Raw genomic sequence first — 23,290 nt, 5'->3', positions numbered from 1 at the left:
TAGGACCGCTAGCCATGCAGAGTGAATTTGAATGGCTGCTTGCCTCTGTGCAGGACTGATCCCAGCACTGCTTAATTTGTAACGAAAGAGGTGCCAGGGCTCAAGCAAATAGGTGCTGGGGATCAAGCAGTTTTTTAATTTTAATAACTGACGCGATAAGCCCAGAGGTGCCGGGGCTCAGCCCTGCCACAAGTTAAGCACTGCATCCCGGCCACCTGGGAAAGCGCCCTCCTCTATGAAGCTGCGCTGCATCCATTAGTCCAGCACTAAAGTATAGGACTGAACCCTTGGCGAAGGGAGAGAAGTGGATGGGGGGCGGCGAGGGTTAGTTGCTCATCCTCCCCAGCACGTGCCTCTCCCAGCAGTGATTGTGTGTTCCACAGTGGGATGGGGAGAAGCCGCGATTGAGAGACTTTGGATCCATCTCATCTAAAATCCCTTGGGGAGCAGGGGAGCCAGGAACTCCCCACTTGACTTGCTCCTTGACAAGGCGACTTGCCTCCAAACGGCCTGTTCTGATGGCGACAGGAGTACTGGGGTCAGCCAGACACAGGCTTTGGGGCCCTTCATCTCCCTCCCTTGCTGCTTTAGAGTTTAACCCTGCGTGTTTAACTAACCTACCCAGCCGCAGGCCCCCGGGGGGCTGGAGTCCTTGCACACCCCATTCCCTCTGATGGGATAGCGCCATGGCTGAGCTGGGCTCACAATGCCCTTTGCACTCTGGCCTGTGTGTTAGTGTCACCGCAGGGCTCACAACTGGCTCTTCCTGTGACCCCTCGCTCCAGTCCCACCCCAAACACCTCCGCTCCCCAGGCGTCCCAGCGTCCAACACTAGCCCCTGTGTGTCCGGCTGCCTGCGGGGTGTGCCCCACAGGGGACTCCCCGCGCCCCCTGCTGGGAAAGCTGAGCAGCAGAGGTGACGGGTGCTGCAGCTCTGGCCTCCCCTGGGGCCATTGGGGCCGAGTGGGGAGCTGGGCTGTGCCTGGGGGCGCTCAGTCTCTGTACCCAGGGCGGGGTGCAGGGGCCGGGGGTAGATCGGCGGGGCCGGGCCGGGCCAGGGCAGCGGGTCTCCGCAGAGCTGCGGGCTCCGGGGGAATTTCTGCCCTGGCCCTTGTGAGCCACCAGCCTCCTGTGCCGAGGCAGCCTCCGGCCTTTGCATGGGGCGGGGGACCCCTGGCGCGGCCGGGCGCGGAGGGGTTAACTCGGAGAGCGGAGCGGAGCAGCGCGGCGGGCGGGCGGCGGAGCGCCGGGAAGGAGGGAGCCAGGGGGGCCCGCGCCACGTGGGGAGAGGCGCAGCTCGGGCAAACTCCGGGTCCCTCTGGCCCGCGGGGAGGGAGCGGGAGCGGGATCGCAACGCCCCGGAGCGAGGCGCAGGTGAGCGGCCCGAGCCGGGCAGGGCTGGCGGAGGCAGCGCGCTCGCTCCCCGCTTGCTCCTGCCCCGTCGGGCGCCGCCAGCGAGAGAGGAGAGAGCGAGCGCCCCTCCCCCCGCGCTGCCGGAGCCCGGGGACTCGACGGGGAGAGCTACAGAGCCCGCCCGCTGCCGTGCGGCTCCGGGGGGACAGGTCCGTGTGGGGCAGAGGAGATGTTTGGAGGGGGGGGGACGGGTGTCCGTGTGGGGCTGGGGGGGAGCTGGGGGGACAGATCTGGGTGGGGCAGAGGGGATGCTGGGGGGGGGAGCGGGGGGGACAGGTGTCTGTGTGGGGCAGAGGAGATGTTTGGAGGGGGGGACAGGTGTCTGTGTGGGGCAGAGGGGATGCTGGGGGTGGGGAGGCGGGGGGACAGGTGTCTGTGTGGGGCAGAGGGGATGCTGGGGGTGGGGAGCTGGGGGGACAGGTGTCTGTGTAGGGCAGAGGGGATGCTGGGGGTGGGGAGGCAGGGGGACAGGTGTCTGTGTGGGGCAGAGGGGATGCTGGGGGTGGGGAGGCGGGGGGACAGGTGTCTGTGTGGGCCAGAGGGGAATCTGGGAGGGAAAGCTGTGGGGACAGATTTCTCCATGTGGGGCAGAGGGGATTTCGAGAGCTATGGGGACAGGTTTCTCTGTTTGGGGCAGAGAGGATTCAGGGGAGGAAGATCTATGGGGACAGCTTGCTCCGTGTAGGGCAGGGGGGACTCTGGGGTGGGGAGGAATCTATGAGCATAGTGGATAGAGGGGTTTCTGAAGAGCTATGGGGGCAGATCTCTCTGTGTGGGGCAGAGAAGATTCTGGAGGGAGAGATGTATGGGGACAGGTTTCTCCATGTGGTGCAAAGTTTACTCATGGGTCAGAGCTATGGGAACAGGTCTCTCCGCATGGAAAAGAGAGGACACTGGGCGGGAGAGCTGTGGAGACAGGCCTCCCCCCGTGTGGCCCAGAGGTACAGAGTCAGCCCCTGGAGAGCCAGGAGTGCAGAGACAACCTGCTGGAGTGAAGTTCTATGAATGAGAGGGAAAGCCTGGTCCCTGCTGGAGTAAGACAGAAGAGACTCCAGGGGCTCATAGCACCCATAAATAGTTGATCAGTTGTTGCTCGGTACAGTGTCCTTCCCTTACGATTACTGATCAACCAATGACAATTTATTCTGCTGCTGTAATAATAAGAAGACGATCATCTAATATAGGATACGATGCTTGTGCCTCATTGGTGACGTGCGCTGTCACGCAGTGCTCTGATTGAGGCCATTGTGTGCGCGAAGTCCTGGTATTAACCAGAATGCTCCAGTTCCCTGCTCATGTAGTTGAACTTAGCTTCTTAATGATTATTACTTTGTCTGATGGTAGTGCCTAGGAGCCAGCCGAGACCAGGACCCCATTCTGCTAGGTGCTATATAGAGACAGAGAGAGACAGTCCCTGCCCCAGATAGCTCACAGTCTAAACTGACAGGCCAAACAAAGTGTGGGAGGAAGGGAAATGGGCGCAGAGTAGGACAGTGACTTGCTTGAGGTCACAGAGCAGGGCTGGCTCCAGGCACCAGCCCAGCAAGCAGGTGCTTGGGGCAGCCAACAGAGAGGGGCGGCACATCCGGCTCTTTGGCAGCAATTCGGTGGTGGGTCCCTCTCGGAGCAAAGGACCAGCCGCCGAATTGCCACCGAAGACTGAAGCGGCGGTGGTAGAGCTGATCGCGCCTTTTTTTTTGCTGCTTGAGGTGGCAAAAACCCTGGAGCCGGCTCTGTCACAGAGACAGGAGTTAGAACCCAGGTCTCCCGATGCCCAGGCCTGGGCTGTATCCACTGGACAAAACTGCCTCTGCTCATACAAAACAGGTCATTTTTCTAATTCATCCCTGGATCTCTTATTACTTCAAACATGGCAAGAGGCAGCCATCCCCTGGTGTGGGACACCAAGTGATCTCTAGGTGCTGGCCCCACCCCTGTATAGAACAGCGGGAACGCTGGGTTGAAAGAGAGAGTGCTAACCCCTTTTTGGTGTGGGACAGAGCAGAGGGAGCTGGGGCCATGCATGCTGGTTTGCTCTTGTAAGGTAGGGCTGACTGTGTCACTTCTAACTTAGATGTTAGAACCTCTCAGCCTAGGATACCTCCCTGCTATCAGAGCTGGTTAGGTGATGCTGTGGGGATAGAAGGTGCAGGGTCCCTCTCCCCACCCCCAAGGGCTGCCTCCTCCTTCCCTGGGGGCCTCTGCTTAGCCCCTGTCAAAGGAAAGCTGAGATTAAAACTCACTAAAACAAGAAATCCCAAGAGGTTTAACAGCTTTGGGAATGTAATGGAGTAAAGAGGGTCAAGTGGTGCCTGGCAGAGGCCCCCCCCCACCAGAGGCCGGTGTCACCGTTGGTACTTGCACCCATGCAGTGTTGGCTGGTACAAGAGATGTCTTGGATTTAGCACAGCTAGGGTCCCTGTGATAACCTAAAGCCAAGCAAATCCTGACTGGCTGATCCCAATAGAAGTCCAGCCAATTATGTCACAGTTGATGAAGGGACTCTGCATCTCTTGATGTCATTGTTAAATCAGCTTATTGGACGCTGACATCTCATGTGAGATTGGACCTCAGGGGCCACAAAGGCATCGGCGAAAGGCCTTGTTCTTAGTTTAGCAGGGTGTCAAAGGCTATAACCCACCGCTGTGCTCTGATGTGACAGCAGGCCAGGGTTCGACTCCTAGCGCCCAGCAAATGTACTGCAGTCTCACCCCAAATGCCACTGCACCTCAGTCACCTCACTGGGGTTTCACTGTGCATGTGTTTGCTCTGGCCAGAACTGGCCCTTGGTTTTGTGGGGCGCTATGTGAAGAGACAGCTTCCGCCCCACTCAGGTTCAAGCCCCACCTCCCTGTATCCACAACTACCCCAGTCTCCTCCTCCCTGCCTGTGACCCCCTCAGGCTGTAACAAATCCCTCTCGCCTCTAAGACATGGTCTACACTGGGCGGGGGGGTGTCGATGTAAGATTCGCAACTTCAGCTACGGGAATACCGTAGCTGAAGTCAACGTATCTTATTCCGACTTACCTCCCATCCTCATGGCGCAGGATCAACGGCCACAGCTCCCCCGTCGACTCCGCTACCGCCACTCGCTCTGGTGGAGTTTCGGAGTCAACGGGGAACGTGTTTAAGGATCGAAATCGATCCCTGATAAATCGATCCCTAACCGCCGATATGGCGGGTAATCTTGACGTACCCCAAGAGAGGCTCTGTGGCTCCTGGGGACCCTCCCTCATACAGGCCAGGAGATGGAGCCAAAGTACAACTTTCTAAGCGGGGGTAGGAAGAGCTGTTATGAAATTCACCCCCTGCCATAGCTCTTGGGCACCAGACTCAAACGGGATCACGGACAGGGAACCAGGGATGAGACCTGATATGACGGGTTAGTGGGAGTGTGAAGTGAGACTCTTGAAGGGCAGGGATCTATGCAGCTGTATAGGCCTAAAGCCACCACCGCTCCTTTACACTAGCATAGCCAAGATGCACACCAGGGCCTCTCACTGGGAGATTAATGGGTTTGCCTTGCTAAGGCCTGGTCTACACTAGGGGGCAGGGTCGATGTAAGATACGCAACTTCCCGTAGCTGAAGTCGAAGTATCTTATTTCGATTTACCTCCCGTCCTCACTGCGCGGGATTGACGGCCGCGGCTCCCCCTGTCGACTCCGCTACCGCCGCTCGCTCTGGTGGAGTTCCGGAGTCGACGGGAGCACATTCGGGGATCAATATATCGCGTCTAGATGAGACGCGATATATCGATCCCCGATAAACCAATCGCTACCCGCCGATCCGGCGGGTAGTGTAGACATACCCTAAGACACCACAAAGGGGCCACAAAGGCGGAGCTCCAGCTGGGCGGAGTCAATAGGAGCAGGGCTGATAGTAGCTGCTGTGTTCTCCACTGAGGGGCTTTCTTGCACTGCTGACACACTGGAGATGCACAGTGGACACAGAGAACCTGCTGTTTTTCTCTTCCTTCCTTTGCCAGGCCCACTGTCTGATGGGGAGATGCCGGAGAGCTGGAATGCCTCCTCCAACAGCCTGGAGGTGCGTGCTGCGGGCATCATCGTGCCGGTGGTCTTCTTCCTCATCTTCCTCCTGGGCACAGTGGGGAATGGGCTGGTGCTGGCCGTGCTGCTGCACAATGGCCAGGTGAAGTACACCACCACCAACCTGTTCATCCTCAACCTGGCCATGGCAGACCTCTGCTTTATCCTCTGCTGCGTCCCTTTCCAAGCCACCATCTACACACTGGACGGGTGGCTCTTTGGCCCCTTTGCCTGCAAGGCTGTGCACTTCCTCATCTACCTCACCATGTACGCCAGCAGCTTCACCCTGGCAGCCGTCTCTGTTGACAGGTGAGCCTCCCCGACCCGTCCCCACTCACGCTTTGCGTCTGTCGCTTTAGTTCAAGAGACTGGATTGGCATGGCGAGGTAAGTGTAGGAGAAAGGCAGACTCCACCGGTGTCTGTCCGGAGCAGGCACAACCCACCCAGGACAGGGTCACTCACTGTGTCTGGGGTTTGATTCCCTGTGGTCACTTGTCACTGCTATCCATTTCTGATCCAGCGGCAGGCTGTTGCACAGGGCCATGCATGTGCTGTTACCCTCAACCACAATCCTAGCAGATCCACCCTGACCCATTCCACAGAGCTCCCTCACCTTCCACCTCCATCCCCTCCCTTGACTCATTCCACAAGTCTCCCTTCTCTGCCAACCCACAGATCTCCCCTCCCAGCTCCCTCCATTCTCCCTTCCCCCCATAAACCTCTCGTTATCCCTCTCCCTCATTTCCCTTTCCTCTCTTCCCTCCCTTCTCTGTTGCTCCTCATCTCCTCCTCTCTCTCAGCACCCAAAACAAGCTCTCCAACAGTCTGCTTACCCAGCCCTTCCTCTTCCTCGTTGGGGAGAGGTTGGTTTGTTCTTCCAGACAGGAGTGGATTGAGGCTGGATTTCAGCTCTCCAAACCCATCAGTCACCCAGGCCCAGTGCAGCAGGGTGCCAGTGAGGAAACTAGAATCTCTCCCGTGGCTGGCTGAGGAGGAGCAGAGTCCACTGGGTGAAGGAGGGATTGGGGGGAAGAATGCTTGGGTGGTGGAAGAAAGAAAGATCAAATTGCCTAGAGGCTTCTGCTTAATCCTCCCTCCCAAGGGGTGGAGGAGGGAAGATGAGAGGTCTCACTGGAGACAGCACCTGGGAGGGGGCTGCATGGAATAGCAGGACAGTGACAGTGAAGTTCCTTTGCTGACTCATTTGTTTTGCTGTTTATACCCCACCTCACCCCATCCCTCCTGCAGATACCTGGCCATTCGTTATCCGCTGAAATCCCGGGATCTCCGGACCTCCCGGAATGCAGCGGTTGCCATCATAGTGATCTGGACCCTGTCACTGCTCTTTGCAGGGCCCTACCTCAGCTACTACCAGATTGTCCACTACCATGGGGTGCCCATCTGTGTCCCCATCTGGGAGGACCAACGCCGGAAGATCCTGGACATCCTCACCTTTGTGTTTGGGTACCTCCTGCCCGTGGTTGTCATGAGCTTGGCTTATGCCAGGACCATCAAGTTCCTGTGGACCTCCGTAGACCCCATCGAGAGAATCTCAGAGTCCCGTAAGGCCAAGCGCAAGGTCACCAAGATGATTGTGGCTGTGGCCATAATCTTCTGCCTCTGCTGGCTGCCCCACCACCTGGTCATCCTATGCTTTTGGTTTGGCTACTTCCCCTTCAACCGAGCCACCTATGCCTGCCGCCTGGCCTCCCACTGCCTGTCGTATGCCAACTCCTGCCTCAACCCCATCGTCTATGCCCTCATCTCTAAGCATTTCCGCAAGAAGTTCAAGCAAGTCTTCACTTGCCTCCTCTTCCAGAACAAGAGCAGGAAGAAGAAGAGAGCTGGCAATAAAGTCCACGTAACCAATGTGGCCAACAATGCTGCAGGTGTGTATGGAGGTAACACCGAGGTCACCCACATCCAGGAGGAAAATGCCAGGTGCTGCCAGGGCCCGCTGCAGAAAGACGCTGAAGACACCCATCTCCCTGAGGCATGGACTCATCAGCTACAGGACGCCACTGTCTCTGCTCAGAGAAGACTGCTGGCTGAAGAAAGTTCGGTAACAACTGGCAATCCACTGGCTGTGACCTCACCAGGGAGACCTCAGGGCCTGCTGACCATCCACTGATAATATAAAGCAAGAGGAGAAATGCATAAACCAGTGAGGGAGTCACCCTTCCACCCCTGAGTATGCGAGCAGATGGAACGATGTAGTCCCTGGGAAATTGCATTGCAGTGACGGCTAATCTTAACAGTGCCAGCTGTGGCTTCTTTATGATTGTTCCACCCCTACCCACTTGCCTGTACCATTCTTGTGGGAGCAGTGGAATCCATCAGTGGAAATTCAGAAAGTAGGAGCATGCTAACATAAAAATGAGAGACATAGAGAACTAGACACAGCATGATCACTGGGGAAAGGACTGGACTCCCAGTGCCCTGGGCACTATATTGAAAGTCTGTGGCGAGGAGAAGGGGAAGGAGTTTTACTACCATGTATGATATGACACCATACAATTAACTGTGTGATCTAGTGTAAGGCATTGCCCACACCTTGGGGTTCAAGGATCTGAACTTCCCTCTTGAGATTAACCAGATTAACTAGCCCCTCGATAAGCCCTGTGCCTGTGTCTATTGCTCACAGGGGCTATTCCCCCTACACATTTAGGCCTACATTTTCATCAATGCCCACTAATTTTGCGTGGCATCTTGGGTACTGGAAAATTGAGACGAGCAAAATTAACGTACCCTGTTTGAAAACATAGGCTGTAGTGTGGGTATCAGGATGCTGGGGGGAGTGGTTGGAAGAATGTGTGTGTGTGTGTGTGTAGCTATGTGTGAAGAGAGTTAGTCATTTTGTTTGGACTAGGGATGGGAATAGGATCTCTGTGTGTGTATGTGAGAGTGGGGCAGTTCAAAACTTCCATCGCTGGAAAAACTGGGGCAATGTCTCTAATGTCCCAAGTAGCAGAATTCTGTTCCCCACCTATGTGTCTTCTCCTCTCTAGTAATTCCCAGCAAGTTTAGGCCTTGCTCCAGTGCTAATCCTCCACCCCCAGCTACTCCGCTCTGTATCAGAGAGGGCCTTGTTTGCAATCCTAGCCCAAAACCCCAATTGCAAGGAAGTCAGCAGCTCATATCAATGGCTTATTATACTAATTCTACTACCATCACTGTTATTAAAATGATTTATTATATAGCAAGTAAAAATGGAAAACCTGGTATTATTACATCTCAGTGTCCCCTCCCACGCATGCTGATAGACTCATAGAAGCTTGAGATGGAAAAGCTCTGTTAGTTTATTAAGTCGGTCTCTTCCCTCCACCTTGGCAAAGCAGGATTATTCTCTATGGGACACTTCCTAGTGCTTTGTCCACTCTAGCTTTACATGTTCCAAGCAATGGAGCTTCCACCACTTCTCCTGGGACTCTTCCCAAGGCTAATACATCTTTCCATCAGTGTATCCTGATATTTGTCTTTGGTTCCTTTCCAAATTCATCCCATTATTCCTAGCTACACCCCTTTGTTCCACCCTAAATAATTCCCCTCCTTCCTTGGTGTTTACACCATTCAAATAGCTAAGAGTCTATTGTGTTCCGCTCCCCTGCATCGCTGTATAGCTAAGCTATATGTAATTTAATTCTTTCAATATCCTCTCATAAATCATTCCCTGCAGGCCTTCTCTGACCTGCATCCAATCTGTCAATATCTCACGGGCACTTTGATTCCCAGAATTCAGTGCAGTGTTCCAGGTTCGATCTTGCCAGTGCCTGACATAAGAAGGACTGCCACTTCCCTGCCCCATGATCTGATCTCTGCAACAGATCGGAAAAGATCTGTTGGGTGGTGGTGTCCACCTCTCACAGCCAGCCAAGGCAGAGGGCAGGATGTGTCCCTACCTTTCTATAGTAGTGCTCGCACTGTTCTCTTTGCAAGCATGTAGAGGCTTTGTGGAGCGGCTTCTGGCATAAAGGTGAAGCATCTGTCACTCCTCAGTGATGTTATTTGCTGGTTATAGGCCAGTCTGGGGGTCTTTTATAGTTTCCAGAGGCTCTTCTGGACAGCTAATCTAACATACTTCAAGCCGCTCTCTGCCCCTTATGCACGGCTTAATGTCTTTCTTTGTCAGATGTTTCTTTGGTGTAACTATAACTGTGATCAAATTTGTGGATGACACCACAATAGGAGTAGTCAACACCAGAGGACTGAACCAGGTTGCAAAGTCAGCTGGTGAGACGAGGCTACAGGCATCAAAGGGTGACTTGGTCCTGACCAGCCTCTGGGGAGAAGACAGCAAGCAACTGCACCCATGGCAGCAAAGCAGGTTTAGTTTAATCTTTACTCCTCAATATTGTCTTAATGCGTCTTTGTCTTCATGGAAATCTCAATTGGCTGCAAGGCGGGTATGGGAACAGGATTGGTTAGTGGGGCGGAATCATGGGGAAGATCTGTCTTAAGAAATGGGCCCCTTTGTTTGATAACCACTGGCACTGTATCCAAAGTTAGAGCTGTTCCATTGCACGAGCCCCCTGGCCTCAGGGCAGTCACCTTGGAACCCTCCCTTGTTCCTGCAACTGTTCCCTGCATTCCCACCTGGTCCTGCAGCCCCAATGGAATGTTTCATTAAGGTAGCTGGACCACTCCCCAGGGGCGGCTCTATGAATTTGGCCGCCCCAAGCACGGCGGCACGCCGCGGGGGGCGCGCTGGCGGTCGCCGGTCCCGCGGCTCCGGGGGACCTCCTGCAGATGTGCCTGCGGAGGGTCCACCGGAGCCACGGGACCAGCGGACCCTCCGCAGTCATGCCTGCGGGGAGGTCCACCGGAGCCGCGGGACCAGTGGACCTCCCGGAGGCATGACTGCGGAAGGTCCGCCGGAGCCGCCTGCCGCCCTCCCGGCAAAATGTCGCCCCAAGCGCGCGCTTGGCGCGCTGGGGTCTGGAGCCGGCCCTGCCACTCCCATTCATACAGTGCTGCCTAGCCCCTGACAAGAGAGTGGCTGACATCCCTCAGTGCTAACCCCATGGGGGAGAACACAGTGCAGGTGGGATGTAACTTGCAGGGCCTGGGGCAAAGGGGATTATTGCTTTCGAGGAGCTGCTGGGATTTCTCTCCTGTGTGAGATTAATAAACCTTGGAGAGTTTCTTTGCCTGGTCTGTGTTCTTCCTTATTCTCCATGTTCCAGCCACAATCATTTAACACGGTGGGGATTATTTCTCTATTTGGGACAGGGGGAGAGGAGCAATCAGGGATTATGTGAGCTTCCTGACCCTCTTTCTGGTGAGACTGGATTACTAACTGGGGGTAAAAAAACTGACCCAACACATACTGCATAATTATATGTAGGGGGCAGGTCTGAGCATTTCAGGAAGGAGCTGAAAGCATCATTGGAATTCAATAGGGAGTCACGGGAAAGATAGATTCATAGATTCCAAGGCCAGAAGGGACCATTGTGATCATCTAGCTGATCTCCTGAATAACAAGTCCCCAGAAATTCCCCAGAATAATTCCTCTAGAGCAGATCTTTTAGAAAAACAGCCAATCTTGATTTCAAAATGGTCACTGATGGAGACTCCACCGTGACCCTTGGTAAATTGTTCCAATGATTAATTACTCTCACCATTAAAAATTATACCTTATTTCCAGTCTGAATTTATCTAGCTTCAACTTCCAGCCATTGGATCATGCCACACCTTTCTCTGCTTGACTGAAGAGCCCATTATCAAATATTTATTCCCCACGTAGATATTTATAGACTGACATCAAGTCAACCCTTAACCTTCCCTTTGTTAAGCTAAATAGATTGAGCTCCTTGAGTCTATCACTACAAGGCATGTTTTCTAAATCTTTAATCATTCTTGTTGTTCTTTTCTGAACCCTCTCCAATGATCAACATCCTTCTTGAATTGTGAACCCAGAACTGGATACAGTATTCCAGCAGCAGTCACATATGTGCCAAATATAGAGGTAAAATAACATCTCTACTCTAACTCGAGACTCTCCTGTTTATGCATCCCAGGTTCTCATTAGCCCTCTTGGCCACAGCATCACACATGGAGCTCGTGTTCAGCTGTTTATCCACCACAACCCCCAACTCTTTTTCAGTCACTGCTTCCCAGGATAGAGTCCCCCACTCCCCATCCTGTAAGTATGGCTGCATTCTTTGTTCCTAGTTGTATACATTTACATGTAGCTGTATTAAAATATGTATTGTTTGCTTGTGCCCAGATGCAAGAAACGAGAGCAAGAGGCAAGGGCTTGATGGAGGGGTGAGGAAGAGTGAAATAAATCATTTGATGCAGTTCCTAGGCAAAGCAACAAAGAGACTAGAGGATGGAGGAGTTTGCTTTAATTCACACTGACAAGCGGTGGGATGCACTGAGAGAGAGGAAGCAGAGCCGGCTAGGGAGTGGAGGAGAAAATCAGAGATAGGAGAAACCCTGCATACAGAAAGCTGTACATTCTGACAGGAGCTTTAGCCCCACCCACTCCCCTTCACATGGGGTCATGCTCTTGCAACGGGCCTTTTGAATAGCCAAGGCCCCAGGAGCACCCTGCCCTAAGCCAGCTTTCTCTGATGTTTCAGGCCCTAGATCAGCACAACTGGCCTTCTTGATCAGCACAGCAGAGAATTCTGAGGCCAGAAAACTTCCCAAAGCAAGAGAGCCTTTGATCAAAGGCCTGCGAGTGAGATCAGTGAACACTCTCAGCTAACAGCAGGGGTCTTTGCCCACAGAGAGCACCTGCCCTTGGGGCTGCAGCAGGAGGGCACAGCAAAGGAATTCTAACAGGGGTTACACACAGTACTCACTCTGCAGTAATGACTGATTTCTACTGTGCCTGCCCTCCGAGGATCCCAAAGCACCCTGCTGGCTTTACAGAGTACGATCCATAGTGAACGCTTTGTAACTCAGAAATGCAGCCATTTCTGGGGTCAAGGCTGTTCCAGAGCATACAGGAACATTACACAACAGGGCAGGAAGAGGGGAATCCCATACTCAATTGAAAATGAAATTTTATGGACAGAATGTAATGAGCAGAATGAAATTAGGCTAGAGAACACTGGGGCTAACTCCCTGGTGGGCCAAAAGGAAATGGGGGCATTCTGGGAAGTGGGCCAGTTGTATAGAAGCACTCTCCCCAGTTCAGCGAGGGGAAATGGTTGTGACTCCTGCTTCTAGCAGGGGCAACTGGTGGGTTTCTTTAGCCAGAAAAAGAAGGTCTGGGCAGGGAGGCCCAGGATCTGTTGGCCTAGCAAGGTAGCGGCTGAAAAAGCCAGGGAAAGAGCTGGGTAGCTCCAGAAGAAGATGGGGGAGAGAGTGTTGTTGTTTGAAACTTGTTTGGGAATCCCAGAGATGGCAAGGGCTGCAGGGTATAAGTGCTAGGGGAGCAGCCCTGCCCTCAAAATGGGAGAGGTTGGGGAAGGCGCAAGGCTTGCTGGGCATCTCTATGAAAACAGGCACGCACACACACACAGTTTGAGAGAGAGGACAAGAGCTTATGAGTGCAAGAGCCTGGGGGAGCTTTTGAAGAAACAGTGGAATGGATCCAGGAAGAAACGGTAAAAAAGACACCCAGCCAATTAACCCTAAGGAGGGGATTGTGCATTGCCTGGAGAGGCAAGTCCTGAGGAGGGGAATTGAGGGTCTTGTGGGGAAGCAGTGGAGGTGACCTTGTGGTAGGAGGAGTCAGGAGAGTCCTTGGCTAGGCTTGACACCTGCCAGGGCTAGTGCCTTTGAACTTCCCTCTGACTCTAAGGGTATGTGTACAAGGCAATTAAAAACCTGCCGCTGGCCTGTGGCAGCTTGGGGGGGGGCTGTTTAATTGTAGCATAGATGTCCACGCTTGGCCCGTAGCCCGGGTTCTAGGACCCTGTGAGGGGGGAGGGTCCCGGAGCTCACACTGCAGCCTGAGCTGGAATGGAATGTCTACACTGCAATTAAACAGCATCGCAACCTGAGCCCATCTGAGTCAGCTGGCATGGGCCAGGCGCAGATGTCTAATTGCAGTGTAGACATACCCTAGGGCTCAGTACTGTAGCCAGGCACAGTGTCAGGCTCTAACACGAGCATTTTGAGAAAGGGAAAAGACTAGTTTAAGGTTTTGGCTTTAGGTTGGCCCTCTTGTTTGGCCTTCCATTTGTTCACAAGGGGGTATGTGCACTTTGGCTTAGCTGGAGGGCTAAACTAACCAACAACAGGGAAACAGCCCCAACAGTTGCATTCTCACAGCAAAAGGTCTGCAAAGTATCAGGCTGCAGGGACTTAGCCGAGAGCTGGCACTGCAGCCCAGCCCCCTCCACACTGCTGTCTTCTCCAACTATGCTTTATAGAGCTCATTTAAAAGCAAGGATCCCATGACTACTTTAGAGGGAAACACAGCCCTAGACTGAAAAAAATGAAAACTCAGGGCTCTGTGCAGTGTGTGAAATCCCTTTGACGTCAATGGAGCTGCACCAGGGCTGAATTTGACCAAGGTAGAGAGCACTAAGTAGTAAAGGATATTGTAGAAAGAAGGGGAAAGTGAGTCTGTTTGATAGCAAAGGTGCAGAACTCCAAGAAAGCATCACTCTAAAATCTGGGTTCGGTTCCAGCTCTCCCACACATTTCCTGTGTGACCTTGAGCAAGGCACTTCATTCCCCCTGTGCCTCCATTCCATGTGTGTGGGGGAGTGAGAATAATTCCTTTCTCCCACTCTCTGTCTTGTCTGTTTAGGCCCCCATCCTGTGACCAGGGAAGCAGGTGCTCAATTTCACAGAGATCAATGTGATTACTCATGCGTGTAAAGATCTGCACATGTTTTTCAGGATTGGGGCCATAAACTTTGGGACTCATGGATGTCCACTCAGATTCATGTGCACTTGCATCAAGGGGAGCTGTGTGCACAGAGATGTGATCAGGCCCCATAATTGTTTTTCAGACTCTCCCAACTTGTCCCGCAATGACTCCAGAGAGCGTTCTCTGTTCACAGCTCCCCCCTAGGAAATACCCCATGGTCTTATCCAGAACAAACTCGATAGACCCAAGACTCTGTATGCTCCCTGCCAAGCTGGTCCTAAATTCTGTAGCCAGACCCCTGGATTCTGTGGCAGTCCAGCACAGCAGATTCAGATACATGTTTGCATTAAAGTTATTCTGAAAATGATTATTACACTCGGCATGATATTCTCCCTCTTATTTAATTAGCTATTGAACTTAATTAGTTTTGCACTGCCCTGAAATGTTCAATTTTTTAGCAGGCTGCAGATTTTTGTAGTGACAATGCATAAATTAATCCTAGGTGTTCTCAAGTTGGAAGCAGGAGGTTTTGGCAGCTTGGCAGGGGGCAGCTAGGCCTGTAGGCTCCCTGGGGGGTATGGGGAGCAGTTGGATAAAGATATCAGATGTTTTTGCTGAAATGATCCATTGATTGCTATTGTTCCGGGCTGTCTGCAGCATGCACTGCCCTGCTTTATACTCAGTGCATATTTGGCCAGTTTTCTTTCCTCCTATAAGGCCTGGAGACTGAATCTGCAGTGGATGCCACAGCTGCAGAATTGCAGAGTACAGAGTGTCTTGTCTCATATGGTTAGGGTGACCAGCTGTCCCAGATTTATAGGGACAGTCCTGATATTTGGGGCTGTGTGTTATATAGGCGCCTATTACCCCCTCACCCTCGTCCCGATTTTTCATACTTGCTGTCTGGTCACCCTACATTTGGTCAACGTGACCCCGGAGCACAGGATAGCACACACGTAAACAAACAGGCTGGTCCTGGTGTCACACAAAGCAGTGTGGGATAGCAGTTGGCACACTGCTAATCTCGTGCGAAGGGGCAGTGTGTTCACATGAGCATTAGTCCACACTAAATAAGTGATGTGCTTAATATACCGTCAAAGTGATTATGGAATAGGTGTTACCTAGCCAGTTAGTACACTCTGAAGCATGGCATGATGCATTATGCAGATGAAGGTCATTTGACTGCATACTAATTCAAGTTACTGCAGATGAACCCCGCTATGTAGACAACACCTACATGAAACACTAATGGGTTAGTTAGTTAACTCTGATAAGCACCTTTCAGAGGAGAAAAGCATTAGCATCAGGCATGCTGGGGTGGATGCTGCAGAAGCAGACACCTGTGGTCTGAGGAACGGAGCACTGGACTGGCACTCAGACCTCTTCTATTCCAAGCCCTGCACTGACCCACTTGAGCTTTCTGTGCCTCTAATTCCCCACCTATAAAAGTTAAATACCGATACCTCCCCACCTGCATAAAGCCCTTTTAGTCTTTGGAAGAGAAGCAATTTGCAAATGCTGAATATTATTAGTAGCGAACGTCACTGGGAGCGAGCAGGAGGCAGAGGGACACAGAGATGAAGAATGTCAGAACAAGAAGAGTGAGAAAAGCAAATGAGAGAAACTGGTTAATGATTCATGGGCACCACCAGTTCTGGGATCATTCCACCTCACCTCATCATTGTGTGTCCAGGTGAACAAGCAAAGGGGACAATTAGAAAGAGATCCCCTTGGGAAGCTGGAGTGAGAGGCTCCCCAGGCAGAATGCCATCGACAAGGAGAGAATCATTAGTGGCTGGCCAAAGAGGAACCAGGGTGGATCTGAGATATGCTCTTACAGCCTGTGTGTCACCCACCAAGGGGTGTAACTCTTGTGTTGTCCCAGTGAATCACTCCCACTGTGCCAGGTGCAGGGTCTAAGGGGGATGGGGGTAGGAGTGGCTCACGGGGAGTAGCTATGCTGAGGTTTGTGCTGCTTTTGAGTTACCAACATCAAGCCACCTCGCAGACGGGGTATGTTTAGATGCTAGCTGTGGTGACGATGGGCTGCAGGCTGAACCTGTTCACAGTGGGCAGGGAAATCCAGGGCTGGCTCTTCCCAGAGGGTGCAGCCAGCTTCCCTTATAGGGGCACAGGGATCCAGCTCCATCTCTGCAATGGTAAATGAGAACATCTTCAGAGTGCACTGCAATATTAAGCCCTTGGGTGCCTCTCTGAGATTGGGTAAGGACTGTTATCTCCATTGCACAGACGGATAAGGGCTTTGAGTCTTAGTCCCTGGGCCCACTGAAAGAAGGAAGGGCAGCAATGGGACTAAAACATAGATTCTCCTGGTTACTAACCCTGTGGTCAGGCCATTGAACCACATGACTTACCCTTTGCGGAGGACTGCTCCTGTGGGCTGTGCCAAGAGGGCACAAAAATAGCTTGGCCCTTTCCTGCTGGACTTCACACTGAGGAAGTGTCAATTTTTTCTAAGCTATAACAGACACAACCATGATGCTGGATCATGGTATTGGGGTGGAAAAGACCACATGAGCACTAGTAGCCCTGATCTCCTTTCCTCTGTCCTCTCCTACCAGAGCTGTGGCTGAGAGTTCCTTCTGATAAGGTGTCTGGCTTACTCCTCCCAAATCCCACCCCACCCAGCTGGGTTGTGTTAAAGACACCCAACCAATACCACCCCCACCAAGCTCTTCCTGGACAAACAGCTTAACATGCAGGGAAGAGTTCAATAGGTAGCAGAGAATCCTTTCCTGCTGCCTCTCTAATCCCAGCTCAGCTGAGGGAACAGAGGTGGTCTATGGTTCCCCCTTGTCAAGATGAAACTGCTCATTAAATTCAGGAAAGGGGGGGAAGTTATCTTTGGTGATTGAAATATGTTGTGGTACCTTCCAGGAGAAAGAAGGCGAGTTGATGACCTGCCACACCTGCTATTTACATGTAAGTTAATGAACGGGATCTGAAGAGCATATAGTCAGTCCAATAGTTACCTAGGGGGAGAAGGACTGGACTAGTCTCTATTAACAACTAACAGAGCTGGTTGGACAAAGCTAAAAAGGAAACCCCTAGGCCAGGTGGTCCATTCCTCACCTCTGACTTGCGTGTTGTTGTCCTGACTGCACGTTTGTTCATGCTTTTTCCTGCCTGATCTTAAAACTCCCAAACAATGAGGTGTTCGTAACCCCTTGCGGGCTCTTCCACAGCCTAGTAGAACTGTCTTAGAAAGCTCTCCCCCCTCATTTCCAGCCAACCAAATAAATGGCCGTGTTTGGGATTATCTTTTTATTTGGATGTTTAATTGTGCACTTTCCCCCTGACCTTATGCTTCTGTTTCTGATCTCTGAAGGTCCCTTGGTATTATTCCTCTGTCCTCACTAATGTCTGCAGCTCGTCTGAATTCAGTAGCCACTGTAAATGCCATTAAAAAACACTGCTTATACCCTCCCTCTGCCCACTAACAGAGATGGGATGCAGTTTCAAACCCCATCCAGTTTGCTATTTATTCCCATTATCCTTTGTTCAGGGTTCCTTAGACAGTCATCAGTGCATGTAGTCATGGTGATCTCTAAAGTGACTTGAATTAATTCTGAGTAAGGACTAGGCTCATCGGCCAGATGACCATGCGGGGTGGGGAATCAAGTTATAATGTCCCAATTGTATTATAGCATAATAATACCTAGCTCTTATACACAGAGCCCTTCAAAACCATTTTTGCAGATCGGATGCGGATCCAAATTTTGTATCCATTAGGGCTCTACTTATACAGCACTTTTCAACCCTAGATCTCACAGCATTTTACAAAGGAGTTCAGACTCCTCATCCCCATTTTACAGATGAGGAAACTGAGGTGCAGAGGCACTGTGACTTGCCCAAGATGACCCAGCAGGTCAGTGGCAGAGCTGGGAATAGAACTCCTATCTCCTGAGTCCTAGCCCAGTGGCTTGTTCATTCTTCCCTGTGTATACAAGGCCAGCCTATGTTTTAACCATGTTTCCGATCTGTGTTACGAACCTGCACAGATTACTGCAAAGTAACTGTATTCTTGTTTGGCTGGATCCCTTTTTCAGACTGGAGTGCAGGGCTGGGTTTTCTAGCAGTCCTTCACAGTGCCATGGAAAGACAAGTGAAATGCATTGGCAGAGCTGTTTGTGTTAAGAGACCCCCAGGTTTGGATTACAAAGCAGTGCTGCAGGTCAATAAGGAAAGCTGTGGGAGGCAGGGGGTGCTGCAGATTGGAAGGTTCCACACACCCCTGCACCTGTCCTCTAGCTCTGGCCAGCTGTACTCAGCCCTATCAGCTCCTTGCTTTCATGAACACTTAATTAAGAAGAGCAGGGAGTTTGGATGTTACATCCCTGTTGAAAGCAACAGGTGCCCCAAATCTGGGGGATACAAGATGGTTGTGCAGATGCAACTAGTGCCTGAGCAGCATGGAAAATTCATACAGTCCTAAGAACAGCAATAATAAAAGATCAGCTTGGTGAAACAAGAAAACAGTGGAGCTGGACAGAGGAGACCATGTCACTGAGACACACAGCAGGGTTTAATTTAAGTAGAGTAAGACTGATTGCCACAAAACCAACTTTCCAATATATTTGGTGCAGTCCCTCTGCAAAGCCCAGCCTCATCTACAGACAGGTTTAACGTTCTGATATCTCTGCTCCCAGCTGCTCATTGATATTAAAATCAGCTTGCTCTTTCACTTTGGTCATTTGTTCTGATTAACCCTTGGAAAACTGGCTTGACTGGGCAAATTTGGCATTAGGTACAGAGGGGAGATAGAGTAGGTTTTGCAGGAAAGATCAGAAGCTGGGTGGGGAGGGCATCAGCATTGTGTTGCTGTGGAGGACTGGCCTGGCTCTGAGAGGGGGTGGAGGTGGAGGTGGTTACAGGGGGGTTAACACAGGAAGTGAGGATGGGATACTTGGCATGGGAATTAGGCAGCTGCTGACTTGTTTGGGTGGGGGGGAGGGTTAGGCAGCTGTGAGGGGCTGCAGTGCATTTAAGGGGCAGGAGATGTAGTCAGCTGGCATGTTCCAGGAATTAAAGGGGCAGTTTTGCTGGTTTTGCAGAGTTTGAACAAGCCCTGAAAATTCAGCCAATATCATTTGAGGGTGTGGGTGGCCTGGAGTATGTGTGGGCAGGCAGAGAGATGAACTCTCTCTCTTCTCCCTCCCCCATCTTATTCTTGGGGAAAGGTGCTGGCTAGAGACTAGGGTTACCAAACAGCAAGTGTGAAAAATCGGGACGGGGGGTAATAGGAGCTATATAATAAGACCCAAAAATCGGGACTGTCCCTATAAAATCAGGACATCTGGTCACCCTACTAGAAACTGAAGTCCCCTGTGTGTTCCCATAAGGGATCATGCACAGGCAGCAACTTCACAAGCTCTCTCACACCCTGCAAGAAGGTGCCTCTGCACAGCTCGGGGAGTGGGAGGCACTACCTTTAGGGGAAGAGGGGAGTTAAACCTCCATGGCCCACTTCTTCCTTGCCATCTTTGCTGGTACTGCCATCAAGCAGGGAGAAGGGTGTTAGCACCACAGTAACAAAGTTTTTATTAGATGAGCACATCATGTAGGAACTGGACTGGGACATCTCTCACCTAGCTGGTGGTAGGGTTGCCAACTTTCTAATTACAGAAAACCAAACACCCTTGCTCTGTCCCCTTCCCCGAGGCCCTGCTCACTCCATCCCCCCTCCCTCCCTCCCTCCCTCACTCTCCCCCACACTCGCTCATTTTCACTGCGCTAGGGTTGGGGTGCTGGAGAGGATGAGGGCTCTGGTTGGAGGTGTGGGGCTGGGGGATGAGGAGTTTAGGGTGTGGGAGGGGATGAGGGCTCTGGTTGGAGGTACAGGCCCTGGGCCTGGGATGAGGGGTTTGGGGTGTGAGAGAGGGCTCAGGGCTGGTGGTTGGAGTACAGGGGGAAGGGAGGAGTGCTGGGGGAGGAGGGGCTGAGGGCTGTGGCTGGGGGTGCAGGCTCTGGGGTGGGGCCAGGGATGAGAGGTGTGGGAGGGAGATGGGGGGTGGGGCCCAGGGGCGGCTCTAAACATTTCGCCGCCCCAAGCATGGCAGCATGCCGCGGGGGGCGCTCTGCCAGTCGCCGGTCCCGCGGGACCAGCGGACCCTCTGCAGGCATGCCACCGAAGGCTGCCTGCCTGCCACCCTCCCGGCGACCGGCAGAGCGCCCCCCGCGGCATGCCGCCTCAAGCATGCGCTTGGCGTGCTGTGGCCTGGAGCTGCCCCTGGTAGGGCCAATGGGTTTGGAGTGTGGGAGGGGGCTCTGGGCTGGGGCGGGGGTTTGGGATGCAGGAGGGGGTGAGGGCTCCGGGTGCAGGTACAGGCTCTAGGGTGGGGCCGGGGATGATGGGTTTGTGGTGCAGGAGGGGGCTCAGGCTGGGGCAGAAGGTTGGGATGCAAGAGGATTTTGAGGTGCAGGCTCCAGGCAGCGCTTACCTCAGGTGGCTCCCGGAAGTGTCTGTCATGTCCGCCTTATAGACGGAGGGGCCAGAGAACTCTACGTGTTGCCCTTGCCTGCAGGCGCCACCTCCGCAGCTCCCATTGGCCACAGTTCCTGGCCAATGGGGCTGTGGAGCCAGTGCTTGGGGCAGGGCCCAGGGCCATCCCTGCACCTAGGAGCTGGACATGCCAGCTGCTTCCAGGAGCCGTGTGGAGCCAGGGCAGGCAGGGAGCCTGCTTTAGCCCCGCTGTGCTGCCAACCAGACTTTTAGTGGCCAGGTCAGTGTTGCTGTCTGGAGTTGCCAGGGAAAACTGGACACCTGGCAGCCCTAGCTGGTGGAAGTACAGGCTAGTGATCACAGCAGGCAACTGGGAAGTGGTTTTCTAGGTTTTATTCCCAGCTCTACCACATTATTATCTGTATTATGGTAACACCTAGAGCACTGGTTCTCAACCAGGGGCAGGCGTATCCCTGGGGGTATGCAGAGATCTTCCAGGGAGTACATCAACTCATCTAGATATTTGCCTACCTTTACAACAGGCTACATAAAAAGCATTAGCAAAGTCAGTACAAACTAAAATTTCATACAGATGATGACTTGTTTATACTGCTCTATCTACTATACAGTGAAATGTAAGCAGGGCTGTCCCTAGGGTGGGTGCAGAGCCTGGGACATAGGCACCGAGTTTCTATCTGCTGAGGGGGTGCTTCCCCCTGGCTCTGCCCAGGTCCACCCCTTCCCCAAGGCCCCACCCCATCTCTTCCCACCTAGTTCTGCCCCCTCCCCTGAGCACACTGCGCCCTCGCTCCTCTCCCCCTTCCCCCAGCACCTCCAGACGCCGCAAAACAGTTGATTAGCGGTAGGTGCTGGGAAGGAGGGAGGTGCACTGATTGGCGGGGCCCACCGGCAGGCAGGAGGTGCTGGGGGGAGGGGGAGGTTGTTAGGGAGGCTTGGCTCCCCCTCACCCCTGCCTCACCTTTCCACCCGCTTCCTCACAAAGTGCGGGGCCCCCTGAAGTGCGGGGCCCGTGGCGGTTGCCCCGATTCGCACTACCCTAGGGACGGCTCTGAATATAAGTACAATATTTATAGTCCAATTGATTTTATTTTATCCTTATATGGTAAACATGAAGAAGTAAGCAATTTAAGTAATGGTGGCTGTGACACTTTTGTCTTTTTGTCTGATTTTTGTGAGTTTTTAAGTGAGGTGAAACTTGGGGTGCGCAAGACAAATCAGACTCCTGAAAGGGGTACAGTAATCTGGAAAGGTTGAGAGCCACTGGCCTAGAGCCCCAGATGAGATCCGTACCCCATTAGTTTGTACTGCAGGGCCTGTGGTAAGATCCCTGACCCCAAACTGCTTACAATCTAGATAGACAAGATGAAGGAAGATTCCCATTTTACAGCTGGGGAGCGAAGACACAGAATGGCAGTGCCTTGCCCCAGGCTATACCAGCAGTCTGCAACTGAACTCAGATCTTCTGGGGCCTAGTTCAGCATTGGAACCACAAGACCAACCTTTTTAATAGCTCTTCCTCTTGTCTATTGACTTACTGTGACCATGGGCAAGGCACGCTCTCTCTCTGCCTCCGCTTACTGTCTATAAATGGGGGTAGCATTGCCCTACCATGTGTGTTTGAGAGGCGCCTGCTTCAGTAAGGACTGTAAAGTGCTTTGCTTTGAGATCCATGGATGGAAAGTACTATAAAAATTCAGTATTGCTAGTTTGCACAGAGACAGGGCTTTGTCTACATGAGAAAGTTATACTGCATAAGTGAAGGGGTGGATATAAACCTAGGTTGTTATACCAGTATCACTCCCAATGGGAACACTCAGTCCAACATAAGTGCCTTTCTTGGCTATCCGCCTAAAACTTAGGGATTCCCCCTCATCTAGCATCTTGGCAGAGCAAAGTTGGGATTTCTTGTTGGGCTGTAATGAAGAGGACCCGCCATGTTGTTAAATAGATGAGAACACCGCAGCTGCTGCCCACTCACTGGGAGGGAGACAACAATCTAGTCCCAGGTTCCCATTTGTGTACCCGCTCCAGCTGATCACAGGAATCACGCTGGCTGTTGCCAGGGACAGTGTGATTGTACAGACTGCAGAAATATGCCTTGCCAGCCCCACCTTGCTATGGTACAAGTGCTCCGTCATTTGAATAAATTGCAGGCCTCGGAACATGCCCCAGGGGAGCCAGCAGAGTGTCTGTTGAGGGGATGGCAAAAATGCCTGCATCTAGTCAAAAAGACCAAGCACACCAAGGAAGAGAGGGACTTGTATTTATTCTGGGAGAAGTTCAAGAGTGACCCAGCCTCTGCAGGGGAAAGGATAGCTGCACGGCTCCACCAAGGGCAGGGGAGTGGAAAAGGTTTGTGTGGGGTGGATTTTAATGTTCATGAAAGGAAAGTCCAATAGCTATGGACTAGAAGCAGGAATAATGCACGCTTAACTCTGCTACTCTCTGCTGATGCACCTCAGTTCTGTTCTGTACCTCTCTGGGCATGTGCATGTGCACACTGTGACGAAGTGGGGCTGTTCTTAATGTTTCCTCTGAATACTGTGTGGGTGCGTCAGTTTCTGGCTG

At 52.5% G+C, this 23,290-nt stretch overlaps 1 protein-coding gene across 4 annotated transcripts; it reads left to right on the top strand.

Moving 5' to 3' along the window:
- The first annotated feature begins 858 nt into the window (after positions 1–858).
- GALR3 (galanin receptor 3) lies at positions 859–10,167 on the top strand. 4 transcript variants are annotated; one of them, XM_044985832.1, is made up of 3 exons: positions 859–916; positions 5,401–5,770; positions 6,711–10,167. In XM_044985832.1, exons 2-3 carry the CDS (start codon positions 5,421–5,423, stop codon positions 7,591–7,593), a joined length of 1,233 nt encoding a protein of 410 aa, XP_044841767.1. In that variant the 5' UTR covers positions 859–916; positions 5,401–5,420; the 3' UTR covers positions 7,594–10,167. The 4 variants fall into 4 exon arrangements, with proteins under 4 accessions (XP_044841767.1, XP_044841754.1, XP_044841760.1 ...); XM_044985819.1 differs by lacking the exon at positions 859–916 and adding an exon at positions 1,469–1,562; XM_044985825.1 differs by lacking the exon at positions 859–916 and adding an exon at positions 3,136–3,240.
- The last annotated feature ends 13,123 nt before the right edge of the window (positions 10,168–23,290 follow it).

The sequence above is a fragment of the Mauremys mutica genome, chromosome 1, assembly GCF_020497125.1.
Source record: "Mauremys mutica isolate MM-2020 ecotype Southern chromosome 1, ASM2049712v1, whole genome shotgun sequence".
Classification (NCBI taxonomy): domain Eukaryota; kingdom Metazoa; phylum Chordata; order Testudines; family Geoemydidae; genus Mauremys; species Mauremys mutica.
Note: the sequence above shows the minus strand (reverse complement) of the source record. Positions and strands in the feature narration are given on the sequence as shown.

Excerpts from the sequence above, each read along its gene's own strand:
- GALR3 (XM_044985813.1), top strand. The coding sequence starts at position 5,349 with ATGCACAGTGGACACAGAGAACCTGCTGTTTTTCTCTTCCTTCCTTTG. Across the intron at positions 5,771-6,710 it reads GCAGCCGTCTCTGTTGACAG|ATACCTGGCCATTCGTTATC; the intron begins GTGAGCCTCCCC and ends TCCCTCCTGCAG.